The sequence below is a fragment of the Lethenteron reissneri genome, chromosome 43 (assembly GCF_015708825.2).
Source record: "Lethenteron reissneri isolate LAM-NWPU_2019-01 chromosome 43, ASM1570882v1, whole genome shotgun sequence".
NCBI lineage: Eukaryota > Metazoa > Chordata > Hyperoartia > Petromyzontiformes > Petromyzontidae > Lethenteron > Lethenteron reissneri.
The window spans coordinates 10,172,750-10,195,087 of NC_083821.1; the positions used below are offsets into that span (position 1 = coordinate 10,172,750).

Consider the following 22,338-nt stretch of genomic DNA (forward strand, 5'->3'; position numbering starts at 1 on the left):
GCAGTCCTTAGAGCTCGATGTTTTAGAGGGATTATATCTCAAAGTATATTTCAACCTTACATCATCTCTCTGACCAAAATAAGGAATGGGCATCGCTGATGTCGGGTCGTGGTCCCAAGCCTAGATTTGAAATTCCACATTATCACGGTGAGGCTCAGACCTGCTATATAATAACTAGAATTAACCTCCCACAATGTGGTACCTATTTTATTGACGCCAGAGTGGTGATTGGTTGAGTTTCCCCCCCCCCAAACTGAGATGCCATCCCCTTGTGGGTCAATCGCCTTTACCAAAGCGCTCTCCATGCAGATCATACCAATACCAATACTAAGGGACGGTGACGTCACCACGGCGCCAGTGCCAGGCCAGGTGCACTATGCAACCACGGGAGGTATTCAAGGATCGCAGACAGGAGGTCACGCGACAAACCCAGGTGCCATGTGTTGACTGACTGAGATGACTGGCAGATGCACCAGCTTTACCCTCTACTGTGCCAACCTGCCGAATTTTTGCCACATGGCACTCCGCTCGTTGTTGTGAGCATCACTCCTCTGCCCTGCATTGTTATTGGAGGACGACTGCTTACAATTGACCGGTAGTGTCCTTCACGAGCCTCTTCCTCCGTAGAGGCCGATCTTGACACCGCTGGTAACCAGTCGCCGGCAAGTCCACTCAGCTCCACATCCTCCCGTATCGCATCAGTCCATCTCATCTCCAGCCCATGTCGTGCCCGTTAGGCAGACCATGTGCACACACGCACAAGCATTGCACTGGTACTGCATGCAATGAAAACATAACAATCGTGTCTTTTTACGTTTCTTTTTTCTTCTTTCGGCCCACATTAGGAAGGTGGCCAAATTCGTTGCTATTTGCGCGCGGATGCTGCCCGACCTACCCACACACTCGGCTCTGTTTAAGGATCAATCGCGTTGCCGCGTCCTGACTCGCATTTGCCGTGGCTGTTGACTCGCGCTGGGAGGGGTAACGAGGGATCGTGGAGTGGGTCAAGCGAACAAACACGTCTGCAGGTGGGCGGTGTCCTCGATGGCGTCAAGAACATCGGCAAATCGTTCCTTCCATTCGTCGCGTTTGCTATGTGGCACAAATATTGGATGTGAGAAAATAAACGATCCGCGAGTGTATTTTAGGAAGCCACTGGAGCTATGCACGTTTTGATCTCGATCGAAAAATATGATTGCTTAAGAACCGCTTTTTGTGCTACGTTTGTTGTCCTTTCCCCGCACCTCCAATCAGCACGGCTGGTTATGTATGGTGCGAAAGAAGTTTAACATACGGACGTATTACGAATTTCGAACAAACAAAAATAAATTACGAAAGTGAAGAAAGCGTTGCGGAGTGCACTGCACCGTTCATCGTTATCCGTATTCACGATGCTCCGGTAGCAGCTGCGGTCAGAGTGGTTGGGTTGCCTGAGAGTTGAAGTAATGGCTGGGAACCCCCCCGCTCATCATCCAGGGTTTGATGAAATGTATACTGAGAGGTAAACAGTTGCTCTTCTATCACTTAGACTGCTTGTGTGGGCACAGAGGCACTCTGCCGAAATACATTCTGCAGTCGGCAGCTCTGAGAGCCGTGCCAGTTTGAAATAAGTGAAATGTATTTGTATCAAACCAACTGTAATTACGAATCATTTGGTAAGCAATTGGGAAATGGACGCGGTTCAATGGCACCCACCTTATCTCGCTTAATGTATTGGTCGCCGCAGTGTTATCTCGGCCCAGGAGACCAATGACCCAATGCAGCGGCAAATGTAGGAGAGAAGAAGAAAGCGATGCGAGTGGAGATCTGGTGCCATCCCTTTGAAGATGACAATTTCCAATGTCATTTAAATTCTCTCACGTTATACATTTTTTTGGTTATAATTAAAATGTCATTTTTCAAAGCATATTATTTCCTTTGCATATTAGGGGCTTATGCCTGCAATGGTACAACAATATATATAGAGGCCTCGTACTCAAATGAGCATTGGAGCAGCGCTCATTTCTTCAGGATGGATTTGAACCAGCAGTGGAAATTGACGAACCCTCATCAACTGAATAAATGAAAAATCCAATGCCGGTTGTCAACTAAATGATCTTGAGACTCAGCTTTCCAGGATAAGGGCATCGTTATGAATTTAGCATGATTACAAATTATTATGAATTAGAAGTGTCGATGGTGACGAACAGTCACTAGTCCAGGTGGAAGAATGGTTCACTCAAAAAAATGTGTGAGCAGGACGAATCGATAATGTACACTTCGTGCAAACGATATGCAACTGTTACTTTCAGGGGGAAATTAAGCAAATAAGACCGCACGGATAAAGTTAGAGCACATTTGAAACAATACAAATGTGGCGGCAAGCAGGCGAATGTAGAAACTATTCTCAAAGTGAATCACGACACTGAACTTAATTGTATTGGTTGCATACATCTATAAGCAGCAGTACCGGACACCCTCAGCAATGTATTCAATATATGGTGAGGACTCAAATGCGGTCGAGCATTCAAACGAATTTGCTCGGTTGAGGCGGAGCGGTGGCATTGGTTGGCACCCTGCGCTCTGAACGCAGCGACCTGAGGTGTGTTTCCCCACCACGGCTAACATCAGTGGTGATATCCTAACAGGTCCTAATCCCACCCTCCTTCACCAACCTACGATGGCCAGCGCGGTGAAGTATGGTCAAACAATCCCTGCGACCGGGGCTCAGAAAGCAAAATAATTCCATGAAACAAAATCCATAAAAAAACCAATATTTTTCATGAGCCGCAATGTGCGTGAATGCGCGATTGTGGTCCGTAATAAATAATTGTCACGAAGCGGTCCCCTGAGAAGAGCCGCTTCATGAGCCGCAGGTTGCTGACCTCCTGTCTATCCGAACAATGCCATGGGGACACTTTCATTCAGCAGCGGATTGACAAATGGTTGTGATTTATTATTATGCTGCTTATTTTTTCCCCCCAATATAAAATGGATGCAACTGCTAGGATTACATCTTTACTTTGGATATGTTCAAGGAAAGCACATAGGCCAAAAAAAAATATCGTTGAAAATTTCCATTAAAACGGAGATATTCTTTAGATAAACGCAAGTGAATAACACAGCAGCCATTGTATACCGACAGCAGTAATTGAAGGCGGATCGACATCAGACGAGTGTGGGTTGGAGTGTTTTTGGGGAATATGAACGCGCCAATGTATCGAAAGAAAAACTTTTAATAGACGCATATAGTACCTGCTCTGAAATATGGATAATACGTGATGATGATGATAATGTTTCCGTAGAGGCAATGAAAAAAAACTACGAGAGTTCGCCATGAGAGAATTGAGCCTCTAATGGATCAGAAACTGGGACACATCTGACAAAGATGGAACACAGGTGCGCAGAGATGCTTGCCATCACACTGGGCGACCAAAAGAATTGGGAGCACTTGGATTCAAGAACATGATTCTGTTGAGACACCAATTGGACTTGGTCAGCACACATTGCTAGATTAGACATTGGCCATTGGGGAGAGTAGCGATCGGATGGAGGCCACAGGGAGAATATTCGTGGAGCCACATTCAGTCCACGCGATTGGCTGCCCAGCTTGTTATCACGATCAACGTCAGCTCTTTCATATATAAAGAGACCCGTATAGCCTGAGCAGACTAATGGGACAAGTGCTGTTAGCGAGCAGCACCTATGAAGGTCGGCACGACACACAAAAGGAAGGGTGGCCATAACTACGCCCGCCACCTTTGTCTCCCGAGTGCCGATGTTTCTACATCGCACCGGGTACTCAATTGAGGCTGAGTCGGTCTAGTGGAGGCCCAGGACAGGGTTCAGATAATCGTCACTGGTGTTGACAGTGAACGGGAATTGAACCCAGGTCGCCAGGTTTGTAGCGCAGCACCGCTCCACGTGACATTTCTATGCACACATGAAAATAAAGTGTTCCAACACCACAGGCTGAATTAATGTTGATGTTTGTAAAGAGGGTCGTAAATCCAACATCAATATAACGGAGCGAACCGAACAGGACTGACTAAGCGAATGTCATTTTCAAAGTTAGGATCGCACTAGAATGCAGGCTGGAGCAGACCAAACTAAGCTTTTATTCGAACAGCTTAAAATTATTTAAAAGAAAGCCATTAGTTTAACAATGTAAAATGATATTCAATGGAACAGCCTAAAATTAAAGTTACATTCTCATGGTAGTATAATGTGCATTCAATCACGTAGATTTGTTTTATATATTCACAAAGATTATTTCCTTTTATTAAAAAAAAATGTAGGATTTGCTTCCAGTGTTCCTCAAAGATAATTTAATGCACAACTGAGCTTTAAAGTGAATGGATATATTCTGAAAGATTACTGTCGTTTGATCGGAATATTATTTAAAGATCATTTGTGACGGGAAGAATGTCACGCGTTCAAGTCTGTCCAAGCATAAGCGATGCAGTTGGAACTTTTAAGGGCCTTGAACACATTACCAAACTTGAAGAGCGTAATGCATATATTTTTCAACAAAGTGGGTATCTGAAATTATACGTATACATTTAAGTGTCCTCGTTAGTGGAGGCAGTCAAAGTAGGCCAATTTAACAATGCTAAAAGGGGAGATATCTAATAAGTCGACCAAATAATACATCATTGACCCAGGATAACCTTCGCTGAGTCTCAAGGCTCTCGGACTCAAGAGGACCGGACATTGAGGTGTTTGGCCAATGCAATTCCTTCAGAAGAAAACAAAAACTGCGCACAGACAACCCGCTTGCAGTACTGCTCTCCCCACCGTGCAGTCCAGCGAGTTTGGGAATTGTCTCAGATCTCTGTGTGGTGATCCACCACTCTTGCCTCCAAAGTTCTGTGATAACTAAGAGACGTGCACCGCCAGGCTAGACATTTTCCTTCCGACCATACATGTTTTATATACATATTTAAAAAACATCACTCTCTGCCACGCCACGTTTATTAAACACATTCCCGCAGAGGGAGATGGTAGGAACGTTGGGCTGCACGGTCAATGGCCAGGGTCAACGGCGGCGTGGTGTATTCCGCAAATATGCCCGACTGTGAGGGCGGGCACAAGCCGGCGTGAGTAGGTTATACGTTGAGTTTTATAAGGGAACCACGGGGTGACCAGCGCCTCCCCACCCAGCCCCAGCCCTCCCACCCCCACCCAGCCCCACCCTTCCCACCCAGCCCCTCCCCACCCAGCCCCTTCCTGCACGACGGACACAATAATCCCCTGTGGACTGGTGTAACCAGGAGGTTCCTACCTGTAACAGGCGACTTGAGAGAATGTGGTAGCCGTGGGAGTCCATTATCCTCATGAATACATTTGTCCAGGCATACGTTGGAAAATAGGAATTTATATGAGGGTCCAACTGGCTCGTAACTTTGTAGCCACTCCACCACCCCTCCTGTGAAGATTCTCCTAAATCCGACAAAATGTTGGGATTGTGGCGTGGGATATTGAGACTGGACGGATTTATTTTAATGTATTTTCTCTGTGATGAGCATTTTCTTGTTGTGTGTATTTTTTTCTCGTTATTTAAGTATTCATGTTTTAGTTTTGGATTTGATAAGTAGTGGGCTTTTGTTGTTGTATTAACTGCATAAGGGATTGGATAATTGATGTGCAGCGTTGTGGAATGCAATTGCATAAATGACGAGATATAAAATGTAATTATTATGATTATCACGAGTGAGATCCTGGGTTCATATCAGGGGTTTCGGGCACCCATGATTAAACCGTCTCTTCCCAGGAACCAATGTCTAACTAAATGATAAGCCACTTCATTGAGCTGTCATTTGTGGCCAGGTCGCTTCTGAAAAAGAGCTATATTGCTCAGTGGGCCTTACCTGCCAAAAACATTTTTTCGTTTAAAATTAACACAGTTGCTGTAACGTAGTTAGATCATGATGGGCTGAATTAATCACTGACTGGGATTTGAACTTGTGTGTTGCTGCTTACGAGGCAACCCTCACTGTAGCGCCACGCTAGCCACTTAATTTCTTCTCTCTTGTAACATTGAATAATGTTCAGCTCTTTGTTAATCCACTGCTGGATGAAGGCCTCCCCACGCACTGTTGGTCACGGGGGTTGTTTGACCAGACCATGTAGATTATTGCAGATTAGTGAGGGGCCAACCCATGACTGGTGACGAAATCACTCACTTTCTGACGCAAGTCATGGCCGGGAATCGAACTCAAGTCATTCGGTTGAGTGCACAGAGCGCCGATTTCCGCACCAGCATTTCCCTTTCAGTGAACTCAAAATTCCAGGCTCTTCGCTACGACACAAGCAGCCACATTGGCATCATTCGTTTGTTCATGTACATCACGTGACCACGCAGAAATTACAAAAAAAATACTTTACGTACTTTTATTTCGCATTCTCTTGAAGCGTGTGCCGAGCCATGCAATGTCACTTACTTGCTCACGGACAGATTGTCGGATGGACGAACGTGTGATTTCATATCGATTGTGTTTATCATCGTGGGCCATAGAAGGCCATAAATCTGGTGCCCAAACTCTGAGCATTGGAGCCAGAAAGTGATTTCTTCAAGGTACAGCTTCCATGATTTAAACTGCAGTCTCTCAAGGAACCCAACATTTTTTGCCCACCATTTACACTGCCTGTCAAAACTAGTGAATAATTAAAATCTAAATACGGTACGGGTACAAAAAACTGAAGTCGGGCCGACAAGGAGGACGTTTTGTTTGTAAATAAAGAGGGACATGGCGAATGAGCAATGATTGCGAGATTCTTCACAGCAAATCGTCTGTAAGACCACACCGATGGACTCCTCAATGAAGGATCATAAAAAAGGCTCACCAAATGAAACTTCAATCCCAGTAATTCCATTGGAGCTTCTCGACCAAACTTCTCCATGAAGCTTCTTCGTGAAGTTCCTCTGAAGAATGTTCCCACAAAGACTTCCCCAACAGCCACATCAATTAGGCACCCTATTGTGGCTATAATTCAAACGTGAACAGGTGAACTAGTTGCAGACCGTACTGCACACATTGTGTTTCCGCTTTATTCGTGTTCCACAACAAACAAAGGCACAAATCCACAGTATAGCCTGAACAGTCTGTTGTCCTGTTAGTGAGCACCTACGAAGGCCGGCACAGAACACGAGGGGGTGGGTGGCCAGCAAATCACCCGCCCGCCTTTATCTCCCAAGTGGCAATGTTTACACATCGCACTAGATACTCATTTGAGGCTGAGTCGACCTAGAAGTGGACCAGGAACGTTTCAGACAGTCTTCACTGATGTTGGCCCTGAGCGGGATACAAAATCGGATTCGTATTGCAGCGGGCTAATCGCTGCACCCGTAACACTACATGCACGCACGTGCGCACACACACACGCACGTGCACACACACGCACACACGCACGTGCACACACACACACGCACGTGCACACACACACACGCACACACGTGCACACACACGCGCGCACGCACGTGCACACACACACACACACGCACGTGCACACACACGCACACACGCACGTACACACACACGCACGTGCACACACACACGCACGTGCACACACACGCACACGCACACACACACACACGCACACACACACACGCACACACACACACGCACGTGCACACACACACACGCACACACGCACACACGCACACACACACGCACACACACACACGCACACACACACACGCACGTGCACACACACACACGCACACACGCACACACACACGCACACACACACACACGCACGTGCACACACACACACACGCACGTGCACACACACACACGCACACACGCACACGTGTACTTACTAATGCATTCCTACCCGGGAGATGTCAGGATTAGGAACAACAAACCTGGCCGGTTCCCTGACTAAGGCGAAGGCGTTGCCAAGACTCAACTGACCTTCATAGAGCAACTTGAAGCCTTGCCCGCTGATCGCAAAGTCACTCGTGAGGCGGAGGCCCAGGACGTTTCCAGAGCTGATGATCGCGGCCGGCAGTTGGAACCCCGTGAGCCTGCGGGCAGCGGAAAAAAAGAGCGGTGGGGCGAACAGAGCGAGGCTTTAATCGCGGTCCATATACTCGCAGTGCTATTGAACGCGCAGCTTGGGCAGCAGAACCCCGGTCGTTCCTTGAGCCGTTGGCCAAAAAATAGCTTATGGGTACCATCTCAAGTGGCAGATGCTAATAATGAGTTTCTTCAAACATCGTGTCTCTTGGAGGGCAAATATGTGTGCTAGCAAAGTCGTCATGGGAGCTTGTTAGAAAAATAATAATGAAAGGGTATTGTAGTTCGGGGAAGAAGAAACAACTCATGGACGTGAACAATCTACGGAATATGAGAATAAATAGCGTGCTGATTTATATAAATATAAAAAAACTACAGACGGTATAATAAGCTTTCTGTCCATGGTAGATACTGTCCGCAGTGAGTACTAGGAGCATTTGCCACCTTTGGTTGGTACCCGACAAGCCCCTTGGCGAATGGGGTATACGGCTGATGCATTGATATGAGGGCGTTAGTAGACACTTAGCTGTGGAAGTTTGCACAACAGCACTTAGGACATCATGTGTTTACATCATGGAGGAGTGGAATAGTCTGCAACCCAATACCACACTACCTCAAGGCACAACTCAAAACAAAAATGCAATAAAAGCAATCAGTATGTTAGCAAACACATGCAAACATCCTACAGCATAGTAGCATAACCCAAACACACAGCACAATACAATACCAACACACACCCAACACACTACGCTCGCATACTATTCTCACATTTCATCAACAGACAGGTTATGAATTATTATCCGATGGAACTGGATGCATCGATAATAATATATATGTAAAGTAATGTTTCGTTTTATATATAAGACGACATTGTTCCTGCCAATCGCATCTCCGAGTCGCTAGGGAACCACCGACAAGCAGAAGGCAGCAGCCAAGGTGCTGAGCCAGTGCCAACAATCGCTGACAGAATCAGAATGTTTATTTACACTGGAGGAATCCGATGAGCTATAAAGCTCTTTTGTCAAAGATGTCAAGTCGGGTGGATCAGCACGTTACAACAACGCATGGTACCAAAACACGTTAGGTGTGCAAAGTATAGGAAAGGTAAGCAAATTATTAAAACAAATAAAAAATTATCTTGATTTGAAGCTTTCGTGACTGCAGGAATCCATACTATTTGGTTCATTCGGTAAAGTCACGTAGGTAGAAAAATAAATAATTTATTTTATTTGATAAAATAAAAATAAACTAATTTTGTTTCCAGGTAAAGTCCACTGAGCTATTACCTTCTTTTTCAGAAGCGACCTGGCCACAAATGATAGCTCAACGCAGTGGCTTAACATGTGGTAATTTATAGTAGCAAAATAATCGAAATAATCTATCAATTAAAATGTTTTCAGACAATTAACGAGCGTTCATATCGGGGTGATTACACATGAGACGATCATTCATGGTGATTTGATCATAGACAACTTGAAACTTTAATCGCAACACAAAGCGACATACATCACACAACTCAACCACACAACCATAACAAATATAATTTGCTTACATCTTCCGTACAGCCCTAACAGTCTGTCGGGGCAAGTGCTGTTAGCGAGCACTTACAAAGGCCGGCACGGCACACGAGGGGGTGGGTTTGCGAGCACCACGCCCAGCCACCTTTGTCTCCCTCGTGGCGAAGTTCTTTACACACCGCACCAGGTACTCATTTCTGACTGAGTCGAGCTAGGGGAGCCCCAGGACCAGTTCAGATAATCGTCACTGGTGTTGGCCATGAGCGGGAATCGAACTCTGGTCGCCGGGTTCGTAGCGCAGTGTAGCGCTAACCTCTACACCACCTTCTCCCCACCGCACACAGCATAACACAATCTGAACGCAACACGCGCGTAATCCCGACGCGAAACTCACCACAAATCAACATTTCCCCCACCACGCAGCACATGGACACACTGGCCCCTGCCATGGAAACGTTAATTTCCCACCAACTGAGAAGACCATTGCCCCCTTGCTCTGTAACCAATGGAGACACTTTGACGCTTTCACCAAATTTCTTGGCTGTTTTTATTGTGGGTGCAGTGGGGGGTATCTTCAGTTATACATTCTGCGATCATTTTAATTCCATCACATTTCCAACAATTACGCTGCACCCCCAAGCTACGTCTTCGTGTGAGGGCACCGTTCGGTCGGTGAGTGGCTACCACACGTTATTTCCCGGCCTCCCCACACGGTCGAGATTGACTGGTCACATCACCCCCTCTGGGAAGGTGTTCCTTGAACAGATGGCCATCTGCTATGGGAACGTGGAATTTCCAGCATAAGCTTCGGACTAAGAATTCTCCCACTGATTGGTTAAGCAGGACAATACTCCGACAATCACTTGAATAAACACTTCTTAGCAATGTTGGGTCAGAATGCTGACCCATGTGGCCATTAAACACACTTTCCATACGCTCTGTGTTGTGTTTTTTTTGTATTCCACCACATTGCCAACAATTACGCTGCAACCCCGGCGATGCGTCTCCTCCGTGTGAGGGCACCGTTAGGTCGGTGAGTTGCGTCCCCACGTGATTTCCCAGGTTGCCAACCTCCCAGCCTCTCCAAACAATCGAGCGCAGTAGCCACCTGGGCGTCCCACTGGGTTTAGCCCCGCGTCACGGCCTCACTCCACTCTCACCCCTGCCTGCAAGGGTCACGGGCTCGGGACACTACACTATTTGTATGTTCGTTTATTTATTTTTTACTTCTTCCTCTATGCGTCTGACCTATGACTTGCCCTGCAAAACGGAATTAATGACCTTTCGCAAAAAAATACAAACCTAATATTTTGGGTTGCATTTTTTTTAAGCGCTGGAAATTGCAGTCGAACGCAGCTAGCACAGACGACGTGGACATCCCAGGATTACCTCTGTGAGGCATCTAGAGGCGCGTTTTTTGTTCACATTATAATCATCTGCACGATATATATATGAGCACACAAACCTATGACTGAGAATCACAAATGTTGTGCAACAGCAGAACCCCCAAAGCGTGCGAGCGTTTCATGAGTATCAATTTTTTTTTCTATCTACGTAACTTTACCCGAAAGAACCAAGACTCTGACTATCTAACCACCTAGCGCCCTGGCAACAGAGCTCCACTCACAATTGAAACGTTACAAGTTACAATCTGAGTCGGAGATCGATTGACTGGTTCCATCACCCCATGTCGGAGGGGGGTCGATAAAATAAGTATCACTTTGTGAGAGGACACAGTTAGTGGTGGTGGTTCCTCGAAAAGATCGGCATCTGTCATGGGAATGTGGAATTTCCAGCGCGAGCTTCGGAATAAGAATTGTTCTGCTGCATTATTGAGCAGGACAATACTATGAAAACAATGACTTCAAAAAGCACTCTTCTTATCATCATTGGGTTCGAATGCTGGCCGAAGTGGCCATTATAAACACTGACTCGCACAACACGGGCCCCGAGGGGTTAGGGAGTGGGAAATTGGCTCACTGGTCCAGTGAACTTAACAGGGCAGTGGGAGAAGAGCTGTCCTACATTACACAGCCGATAAATTATATTGTATGGGGATTTTCAAGCACCCATGATCCATACAACATGATTAATGATTTGATATATATACACACACACAAACTCACTTCCATACATATATCCAATGTTAACATGATTAGAAAAAGTGTACTTCCACAAGAACATTATTCTTTAAGATAAGCGTGACTATATTGTCAGTAAGAATGTACCTAAAACGCGGAATAAAAGAGTAGTTTGTAACTATTGTTATTATTATCACGTGTTCAATCACAACCAAAGGAATCGCCGGATGAAGGCCTCCCCCATGCAGTGTGGGGAAGGAAAATATTTGATCAAACTTCACCAAGTTCGTGAAGGTGATTTTGGGGGAGTGCCCAGGGCTGATTCATATAATCACTCGTCTCTGATAATAATTTCAGTATCCAATCACGACGAGAGAGAGCGACTCGCAGGCACGAGACACCACGGACAAGCGGATAGGCAGCCACATCGTGAGATGGCACCAACCAATGCCCGAGCTCTGCAGTTCTCCGCACATTAAGGCATTCGCAGACAAATAATGAGTGTTCACACGTGGGAGGAAACCGGAGCGCCCTGAGTAATCACACGCATTGTGAGGGGGAAACGCTGTATCCCCGTACAGACGCTACAGGTGGCGACCACATTGTTCTGCCTTGCCGCCTTCTCCTGGCGAGCCACGGTACGGGCTTCTCCTCGACGCTCACGGGGAAGGAAGTTTCACAGCAAAACATCTGCGCGATGCACGAACCCTCACCGTGCTCAGATACAGGCGTGCACCACCAACTGACGTTAGCAGAGGCCAAGCATCAAACTCAAGTCACCGGGCCTGTGACGTAGTGTGATCACCACGAAGCTACCACGCACTTTTATATGATTTTTAAATAATAGTTTTAAGATGTTTCAAGTCATGTGAAAGATGCGGCTGTGTGGCCTAGATGTCAAAGTTATGTTCTAGTCTCAGCCTCGTCAACAAATGTTTTATCGATAAATATATAAAGTCACGTGCAATTTGTGTTTTCAGTTGATTTGGCAGGAAGATTTAAACATTGATTTTGCGACAATGCGTACTGCATGGTGAAGTTTCCCCCCTCCCGTGTGAAGCATAAAAAAAGGCATTTGAAGGATTATTTCTGAAGTCCCATGACGCTAATAAATTGTCTGGCTAAGGCCTAAAAAAAATGGGCAAAATTCAATCCGCAAATTATAAAAAAAATATCTAAAAAGTATATGTATAGCATTTACAAATATGAAATCCCAATATCTAATTACGTTCAATTCTTCGGGGAAATTAGGTTCAAGTCTTATGGGAAATTATTAACAATTCTTTACTCATCCACAACATCCTGGGCAAAGTCTCTTGTTTCATGGGGGAATGTTTACTCAAATTTTCATTGTGTATTTTGTCTTGTGGGAGGAAACCAGAGTAGCCGGAGAAAACGCACATACATGCGGCGATAGCACTCAAACTTTTACAAAGTAATTTCAGGAGCCCATTTGCTGCCACTCAATTCCCCAGGGCATCTTCGCAGTCCACTGGGATATGATTCTAGCGGCATAATCTATGCACACAACTCACTTGCCCTGCCTCCAGAACTGCTGCATTACTCGCAACGTTTCATCAGACCTGGAAAATTCGTCTCAATCTCGTGAATTACGTGACGGCATCCTTGATGTGTCCACACTAAGGTGTTTTTTTTTTGGGTTAGATCGCATGAATATTAATGTGTCGTTAACCCACCACCATCACCCGACGCAGCCAACTATTATTATTTCTATTATTTGTATTATTATTATTTTGTAAAACTTTATTTATGTATTTATTACCTACGTGACTTTACCGAAAAAAACCTAAGAGTATAACTAGTCAGGGGTTTGTCACATAAACAAAACGTGCCAGTTAGTTACTACTTCAACTCGCGAACCTAAAAAAGAGAGATGATATAGTCATCCTCTCGGCAGACAAGGGCAATGCCACGGTCACCATAGATAAAGAATTATACAACAACAAAATCCTGGACCTACTTAATGATGGGAGTTATTCCAAAATTAAAAACGATCCTCCTAACAGCCTAACGACAAAAACTAACAAGATCATCACGAGTTCGACTTCCCTAATCGAACCAACAAAACGTCCCTCTCTAAAACCATCGGCGGCAAGACCTCCCAGACTCTATGGTCTTCCCAAGATCCATAAAGAAGGCACCCCGCTACGACCCATCGTGTCGACGATCAACTCTCCTGCGTATAAACTAGCCCGGTTTCTATCAGATACTCTGCTCCCCTTCACAGGCAAGACCTCTTCGGCAGTACTCAACTCAACCCAATTAGTCTCTATGGTCAAGGACATGGTACTATCTCCTGATGATATCCTCGTCAGTTTTGATGTAGTATATCTGTTTACCAAAGTCCCAGTGCCTGACACCCTAACAATAATTGAGGACTTGGTCCAACATGGATTGAATTCGGATGTACCTGCGCTGGTTAGGCATTGCCTCACCAACACTTATTTTACCTGGAATGGCACCTTCTACAAACAGAATGAGGGTACCCCTATGGGCTCCCCGTTGTCACCAGTGATAGCCAACATGTTCATGGAAAAGTTTGAATCAGACGCCATCTAGACATCCACCCTGCGTCCTTCCCTGTGGAAGAGGTATGTGGATGACACTTTCGTCATTTGGCCACATGGCCTCCCAGCATTGAACCACTTCTTGGACCACATCAATTCCAGACACCCATCCATCAGATTCATCATGTTTGAGAGGAGACCTGACAGATCCTTGGGACATTCTGTCTACAGGAAAGCCACCCACACAGATTCCTACTTGAAACCCACCACCACCCATCTCAAAAGAATTCTCTCATCAAAACGCTATACCACAGAGCTCATGGCATTTCTGACCAACACCACCGGGCCAGTGCATTAAGACATGTACATCGGGCCCTCAGGATAAACGGACACTCTGACCGCACCATCCGCCAAGCTGTTTCTCCCACCATACAGAAACAGCCACTTGAAACTCCGATCAAAACTATCACGTTGCCATACATAGCAGGCGTGACCAAAAAGATCTCCAAAATTCTAAACAAACATAAAATCCAAGTCCGATTCAGTACAGTACATAAAATCCGTGATCTAATTCCATCTGTGAAAGATGTCATTCCTGACTTACAATACCCTGGAGTCTACAAACTGAGTTGCAGCTGTGGTGATTGTTACATTGGAGAAACGAAGCGTCATATCTCTGATCGTGTCCGCGAGCACAAGTCAGATCTGAAACACGGCAAAATTGAGTCTTCCGCCATTGCCGATCATTGCTACAACGCTGTGGGCTCTCATGAGATTGTCTTTTCCGAGACCAAGGTACTCTGAAAACCTCCTGACTACCATCAAAGGTTTGTACACGAAGTCATCCAGATATACAAACACAGACATAATTTCAACCGTGATGATGGGTACAAACTGAGTAATCATTGAAAAGATGGTATTAACCATGCAAAAAAGATTTAACTACACATATTTGGACCATCTTATTTGACAGGCACTATTCTTTAGTTACCGTACAGTTTACTGATAGACAGCCAGTTTGTTTTATCATGTTTAGCTTCTTTTTTCACACACTGGTTTCCCACCCAGCAACATAGCAAGGGGCTGTTTCTTCCTGACCTGCTTTTCTGCTTCTGCCATCTACATAACAAAGGCTCAGTCCCATTAGCAGCAGCCGCACCTTAACAACTCTGGCACCTCCCAGCTCAACCAGTCTACACAACAAAGGCTCAGTCCTAGCAGCAGCCTCAGCCGCACCAACCTTACCATAATAAATAAGTATAACCCGTAAAAACAAAGTTTTTCACTATAAATCCTTTATATGCGTGGCGGCTAGAGTTCTCTCGTCCTCTGGCTTGAGATGGCTGCCACCTATGGGTCAGATTATTGCATTGCACCATTAAGCAATTGGTAATTAAATATAATATTTTTGTCCTAAAAAGTGTAAAATTTTGGAGAAAAAACATTTCACGAACATTAATTGTCACGCACAACGAGTCTGTGTGGAAAATGTCAGCTCGATTGGATCACGGGAAGTGGGTTAAAACACGACTGAAAGATTTGCACGGTCCTAAGCAAGCAAGCGAACTTAATATAAAGGATTTAAAAACTCCTATCCAGGGGCCTACCCTGGCTCCTCCTTCCTCAACCAGTATATATACAAGGTCGGGTCTCTTGGAATTTCTCTTTACTTGATACAGCAATCGTGCTGTGACGGTTCCACCTGAAGACGGAAGCTTGTGTTCCCTCCGAAACGTCGTGATTTTTTATTTTTATTTAACTTTTTTAATTTTTATTTTATTTTTTACCTACGTGACTTTACCGAAAAAAACTAAGAGTATGAACCCTTGATCAGGGTTTGAGCTCCCTACCGTTCGATTTGGAGATGAGCACTCTAACCACAATGCCACCCTAATTCACAAAACACGGAGCATGACAGCACACGTAAGGCAGCTGTGGAGACTGAATAGTAACGCTGATGAAACTGAGTGGAAAAGCACACTGGCCGCTAGCTATCCCAGCAACCATGGACAGCTTCATTTATTGTGCCAATGCATTTCAGTTTTACAAAACTGGCATTCAGCTTTTCTTTGGATCTTTCGGTGAAGTGACGTAGATAATAAACGAAAATAAAAACCACGGCGTTACGATCACAACACAAGTGATTGGCATCTTTTTTCCTCCGGATGACAGTCGCTTGTGTTGTGATCGAAACGCCATAGTTTTTTGTTCATTTTATTTTCATTCATTTGAATCTATGACTTTACCGAAAGACCCAAAGAATATGAATTCCTGCAGTCACGAAAGCTCTAAGTCATGCCATTCAACTTTTGCACTCACACACACACACCAGTGACAATGCTCAAACAAGGATACAACATTATTTCAGCTTTATCTGAATCCGTAATACAACATAGGCATGGGGAAGCCGTCAAGAGATGCCGCAGTCTGACCATATGAGTGCAGCCAGCTTACACTGTTACGTGCCAAGGAATGCATCGTAATCTATCACGGAAAGTCCTTTACCGGGATGAATTTACAGCCAGTTGGGAGGCTGCCCTTTGGGGCAATTGCCTGAATCTCGGCTGTCGGAACAGCCCAACTCAGCACCATGGGGATAGAGACTTTCATTCCAGCCTGAGATGGAATGATCAGCGAGCATCCCACCATGGCCACTCTTGAGGATGTGCGGCACTTTAAGGCATCAGCTCAGCAACTCACGGGCAATGCTCCCCAGAGCTGAGTAAATGTCTGTGGGCAGTGGCGTTCGGCATCCGCGAGCACACGCAGTTCAGCAACTTTTAAAGGTGTACGGACGTTGGGAAACTACACAAACGGGTGTCTACAAAATATATATTTCTGGCACCAGTTCTGGGCCAACAGCCGAGATGAGCACACACTCACGTGAGCAGAGGAACACTTTGGCTGGATACAATCACATTTTTCAGATGCGCTACTGCGGCTGTCTGGAACGCTCTTCTTTCCGATATTAGGAAGCCACTGGAGCTATGGCACTTTCAAATCACAGATTCGAAACTCATTCCTTTAGATCTGCTTTTTGTGGTTAGTTTGTTAACCTTCTCCCGCAGCTCCTATTAGCACGGTTGGCTACCTACCTTGCGAAATAAGTTCAACATACATACATATGTTTGCAAATGTTATTTGTGAAATTGATCCTTACTCGTGTATCGATAGTTGCATATTAATGTGCAATTTTATTGAGGGACACTGTGTTGTCTTGCTGTGGTCTTTGACTGTTGTTGTTTTGCTACCTTGCCTGAACTTGCAGTTGGTGCTTAAAACTCGGCAGGAATATATATACATACTTATGCAATTTGTACTTACATCCTTTGTTAATACTTTGAATGTATTTATTATTTCGCTTAACTTTTCTATACTTTACCCTCCTAAAGGTGTGTGTATTGTTTGTTGTTATATATTTGTTAACCCGCCCCGACTGAACATCTCTCAAACAAAGCTTTATAGCTCATCGGATTCCCCCAGGAGACAATTGAAAAAAAAAATAACGCTAAAAGTGTGGAGCTGAAGGAAAACGGTGAGCGAAACAAAAGTTAGGTAACAACAAGCTCGAAGAGAACAAGGGAATAGCTGCTGGAGAAAACACGGCTGTAGACACAACGGAGTGCGTATGTCGAGGGTAACTGTCGATGGTGAACCGAGATCAAACTAGTAACTATCAAGAAGACAGCAAGAGCGTGTGGAGTTGTTTTGGAGACTCGCGTTTGATAATACGAAGCAACACACCGATGTATTTGCAGAAATAATGTTCGCAATCAGCGCACAGACAAACATGGGCCTTGGGCAGGGCACATCGCTCAAATTGATGATGGCCGGGTGGACGAGATTCGTGACATACGGGCAGCCAAGAGAGATGGAGAGCTGAATAGGTCAACCGCCGCAGACGTGGTGCCATGAGATGACCTCGTGCACGTGCGGGAGCGACATGCATTATTAAGTGTGGGTGCCCATGGGTTGATGACTGAGATCACTCGCAAATGCACCACCTGCGCTCCCTACTCTGCCAACACGCTGTGTTGTAGCCGCACGATGTGCCGCTCGTTCTGAGCGTTGCTCCTCCGCCCTTCGTTGTTTGCAGGAGGACGACTGCCTCCAACTACCCAGTAGCGTCCTTCATGAGCCTCCTCCACAGAGGCCGATCTTGACACCGCTGGTACCAGTCATCGGCAAGTACACTCAGCTTCACATCCTCCAGTACCACATCACTCCATCTCTTCTCTAGCCCGTGACGCACCCATTTAGCCCCCTCTATCTGGCCAAACAAAACCTGTTTGGGTATGCGGTGGCTGGGCATGCTGACGATATGACCCAGCCAGTGCAGCCTTGTCTACCAGAGGAGCTCACCGATGAAACTTTATCCAGATCGTTCAAGGATTTGTGAGCTCCTCACACAATCCAGCCTGGTTAAACCCAGGATGGATCGGAGGTAGACCAGCCTGCCTAAAATACTAACATGCAATCACATACACCACTATCACGTTTAGTTGTGTATAATGTGCATGTACTCAGTTAAAAACACATAGAGACAAGTGGGCTCATTAAACCCATCTGCGCGGACCACGCCTGTAATCCAGCACCATGAATGAGCACGAGTGCTGCCCAACGACCACTTGAACTGTGCCTGCTTTCTATTGGCTCGAATGATCCACACTGAGTCGTAGGTATCGTTTTCGGGTGCGTCATGACTTTGGGTTTTATATTAAGTACGTGTGTTTGAACTTATTTAGCACCGTACATAGCCAACCGTGCTAATCTGCGGTGTACGTGGGAAGGACAACAACATAAACACAACAAGCAGTTCTAATCAAATTCGTTTTCCATACAGATGTAAAAGTGCATAGCTGCAGGGGCTTCTTAAGATGAGAAAGAAGGGCATTCGAGATGGCTCGTCAAAAGCCACTGTTGCGAGGATGGCCAGAGTTCACGTGATAATGGTGTATGCTCCTTGACGAGATCATAAGAGTATTGTAGTTAAATTGTGGCAAGCATTTTGCGTGTAATGAGCGTCACTTTATAATCTACTTTAATCTATTATTCGGCAGCTGGCAGACGATGCAGATAATTTCTGATTCGCCATATAAGTGGGAGGAAACCGGAGCACCCGGAGAACATCTACGAGTGTGAGAGGGAAACACTCTATCCCCGTGCAGATAGAAACAGATGGCGATCATCTTCTTGGTTCTTTCGGTAAAGTCACGTAGAATGCAAATAATAAAATAATAAAAATAAAACATAATAAAATAATTCTCACGACGTTTCGGCAACAACGCAAGCAGCCGTCCTCAGGTGAAGAACAGGTCTGTCAGTCAGACTCTGTCTTCTCGACAGACCTGTTCTTCACCTGAGGACGGCTGCTTGCGTTGTGGCCGAAACGTCGTGAGAATTATTTTATTATGTTCTGTTATAGTTTTATTATTTCCCTTCTACGTGACTTTACCGAAAGAACCAAGAAGATGAATCCTTGCAGTCACGAAAGCTTTAAATCGAAAAAAAAGATGGCGATTAGTCAACTTGCTGTACTGCCTTCTGTTGAGCCAGGGTATAACACCTCGACATCCACGGAAAGGGAGTGTCACAACATGCGTGCTGTCCGCCCAACCCTTGCCTCCAGAGTACTGGATCACAGGCCACGTGCAGAGCCACCACCCAGCCACACTACAAAAGCATCAATCGGATTCTGGCAGCTTTGCAGAGTGGCCTATGGTCGGTAAGTATAATATTTATATACCGCTTCGCTGTGCTGATTTACGTTTGATCAATAGGGGCATTTCACCTCTGCGCCTATTCCAAGCAGCGCGACGCAATGCAGATCACGAACGCCGAGTCCACGTGCTGATGAAGACCTGGCTATTGAACGACGTTATCTCGCAGGTGATGAAGCACGGCGAGAATCAATCAGGCGGGCAGCATGGATGAGAAGGCCTGGCTGCGCGTTCCAACATCTGTCTCCGCTGCCACCCGATACCACTCAGCTGCCAATTAGTCACGCAGAAGGAGTAGCCAATGGCTCCCCCCCTTCCTCTCCTCCTCCTCTTCTCTCTAAAAAAAAGGAAAATCCACAACTATCATCCCCACAAGGCCACCGTTTGACAGCGATGGCACTCGAGCAGCAAAAACCGACTGTGCTGAGCAGCAACAGCGACACACTTTAGGAACTGGCGCACGCTATGCTGAGATGTTGACTACCTCGCTCGGTATGCAGGAGGTCGCGGTTTCGATCCCGAACCGAACGCCATGTATTTTTTGGGAATTTGTGTGTGTCTCTCTCCGCGTGGTCGCTTAGATTTTTCTCCGGCTCCTCTGGTCTTTCCCTCCGCTTTTTTGAAATGCGCGTTTAGAGTATTTGGCTGCTATAAATTACCGCGTGAGCCACTTCTTGAGCAATCATTCGTGGCCAGGTCACTTCTAAAAAAGAGCTATGTGGGGCCTTACCTGGTAAAATGAAAAAAATGTTTTAGATGAGATTTCATGTTTAGTGGGAGTCTGGGAAACAAAACCAAGATCTCGGTGATAATGGCTCAGTTTCTTTGACAGCAGAACAGCATTTGTCTCAGGCTCTGCACTTATCGCCACACTTAAGCATTGTGTGTAAATATATTAAAGTTGTCTACAAATATCAAAAGACATTTATATTTTTGGAACATGCGGAGGAAACCGATTAATTTAAACCTATGGTTATTCCACGTGAGATGTTCTTCTCCGAGGATATGCTGCACACATTTTGCCGACGTACAATTTTAATAAAACGGAGATTTTTTTTGTTTTTAATGAGGCTGGGTTGCTCGTAGGGTTACGCAGCCCCCCTGATATTTCGGTCCTGATCAAAGTTCACCGCTCTCTGCTTAGCAGATGAGCTGCCCTACTACCATCAGCTGTCAGAACGGGGCTGAGATTTCAATGAAAGGAAGATGTGAACCCTACGGCTGCTACGATTGCGCGGGAAGCGGCTGGGCTCTGCGGGGAACTTTCTTCTCCGTGTCTTTTTACCCATCTCAGGATGCTCCTCAATTCACCCGGCCACTAACACGGCGAGATTACGTAAGGAAAAGGGGGGGGGGGGAAGAGATGGTAATTATAAGTTCAGACTGAGTAGGCTGCGATCGTTCGGTTAACATCGAGTCCATGCCTTCAATTTAACTTTTATGAAAATGTATGCATGTATGTTGAACTTCTTACGCACTCCACGCAGTCAACCGTGATAATTAGAGGTGCGGGGGAAGGACCATGAACTAAACATAAAAAAAATTGTCCAGAAATATGTCTTCAACATTGAATTAAAAGTGCATAGCTCCAGTGGCTTCATAATATCGGAAAGAAGAGCGTTCCAGACGGCCACAAAAGCGCATCCGAAAGCGCGTGGTGACCATCTTTTTAGCAAAGTGCATCAGTTCAGATATCAGGAGACAGATGTATTTCCAGCTGCAACGCTTAGATGGAGATGTCTTATCATCTGGCATATTTCAATGTCCCCCCGGAAGATAATGTCATGCACTTTTAAATAACGAAATCACAATTGTCTCCATCCTCAAACAAGCATTGGGCTGTACTCATCTTCACTGGCGGTTTGGAGTCAGTGGCAGATATTCCACATTTCTATGCTGGGCACAACTTTATTCACGTGGTAAGCATTTGTTTGTGATTCTCACAACGCGGTGTTTAGTTTATCATCCCAGGAGGAATGATGGGCTGAGTAGACCCTGGTCCCGTATTTGAACTTACAACCTTCAACCACACTGCGAACGGGCCGGCTCACTGCAAGTTGAAGAGGCCATCAGGAACACCACACCTCGACATTACTTTATTCCATCCACCAGTTCTCAGAACTCTCGGCGCACTCGAGACCCAACTTGGAAGTCCCACTCTGTCAGTCTCCCACCATCTGGCTTCGGGTCTTCCCCTCAAATCGCTGACCTCCTGGATTCCACTGCAATGGCCATTTCCCCAATCCGGCACATTCCGCCCTGCACATGCATCCTGCCACATTCAATTGTGATTTTCTGATTTGCTATTTAAAATTATGGGGGTGGGGGGTATATAAATAATAGTTCTATCATACCTGTTTCCTCATCGTAAAAACGATGTATTTGCTAACAATAATACATACTTCGTGAAGCAGTGGAGGGAGAATGGAGTCGCGTTGATTTAAAGTACCTCCAGCCTGAAGACTGAGGTCAACACTTTGAGCAGAATCCCT

General features: G+C 45.6%; 1 protein-coding gene across 2 annotated transcripts in view; it reads right to left on the reverse strand.

Moving 5' to 3' along the window:
• LOC133353404 (CUB and sushi domain-containing protein 3-like) overlaps positions 1 to 22,338 on the reverse strand; it is a 634,534-nt gene that overhangs the window by 483,516 nt on the left and 128,680 nt on the right. For both annotated transcript variants that reach the window (XM_061569655.1, XM_061569654.1), the window contains exon 3: positions 7,896 to 8,008. In XM_061569655.1, coding sequence (XP_061425639.1) covers positions 7,896 to 8,008 — 113 coding nt within the window. The remainder of the gene's footprint in view (positions 1 to 7,895; positions 8,009 to 22,338) is intronic.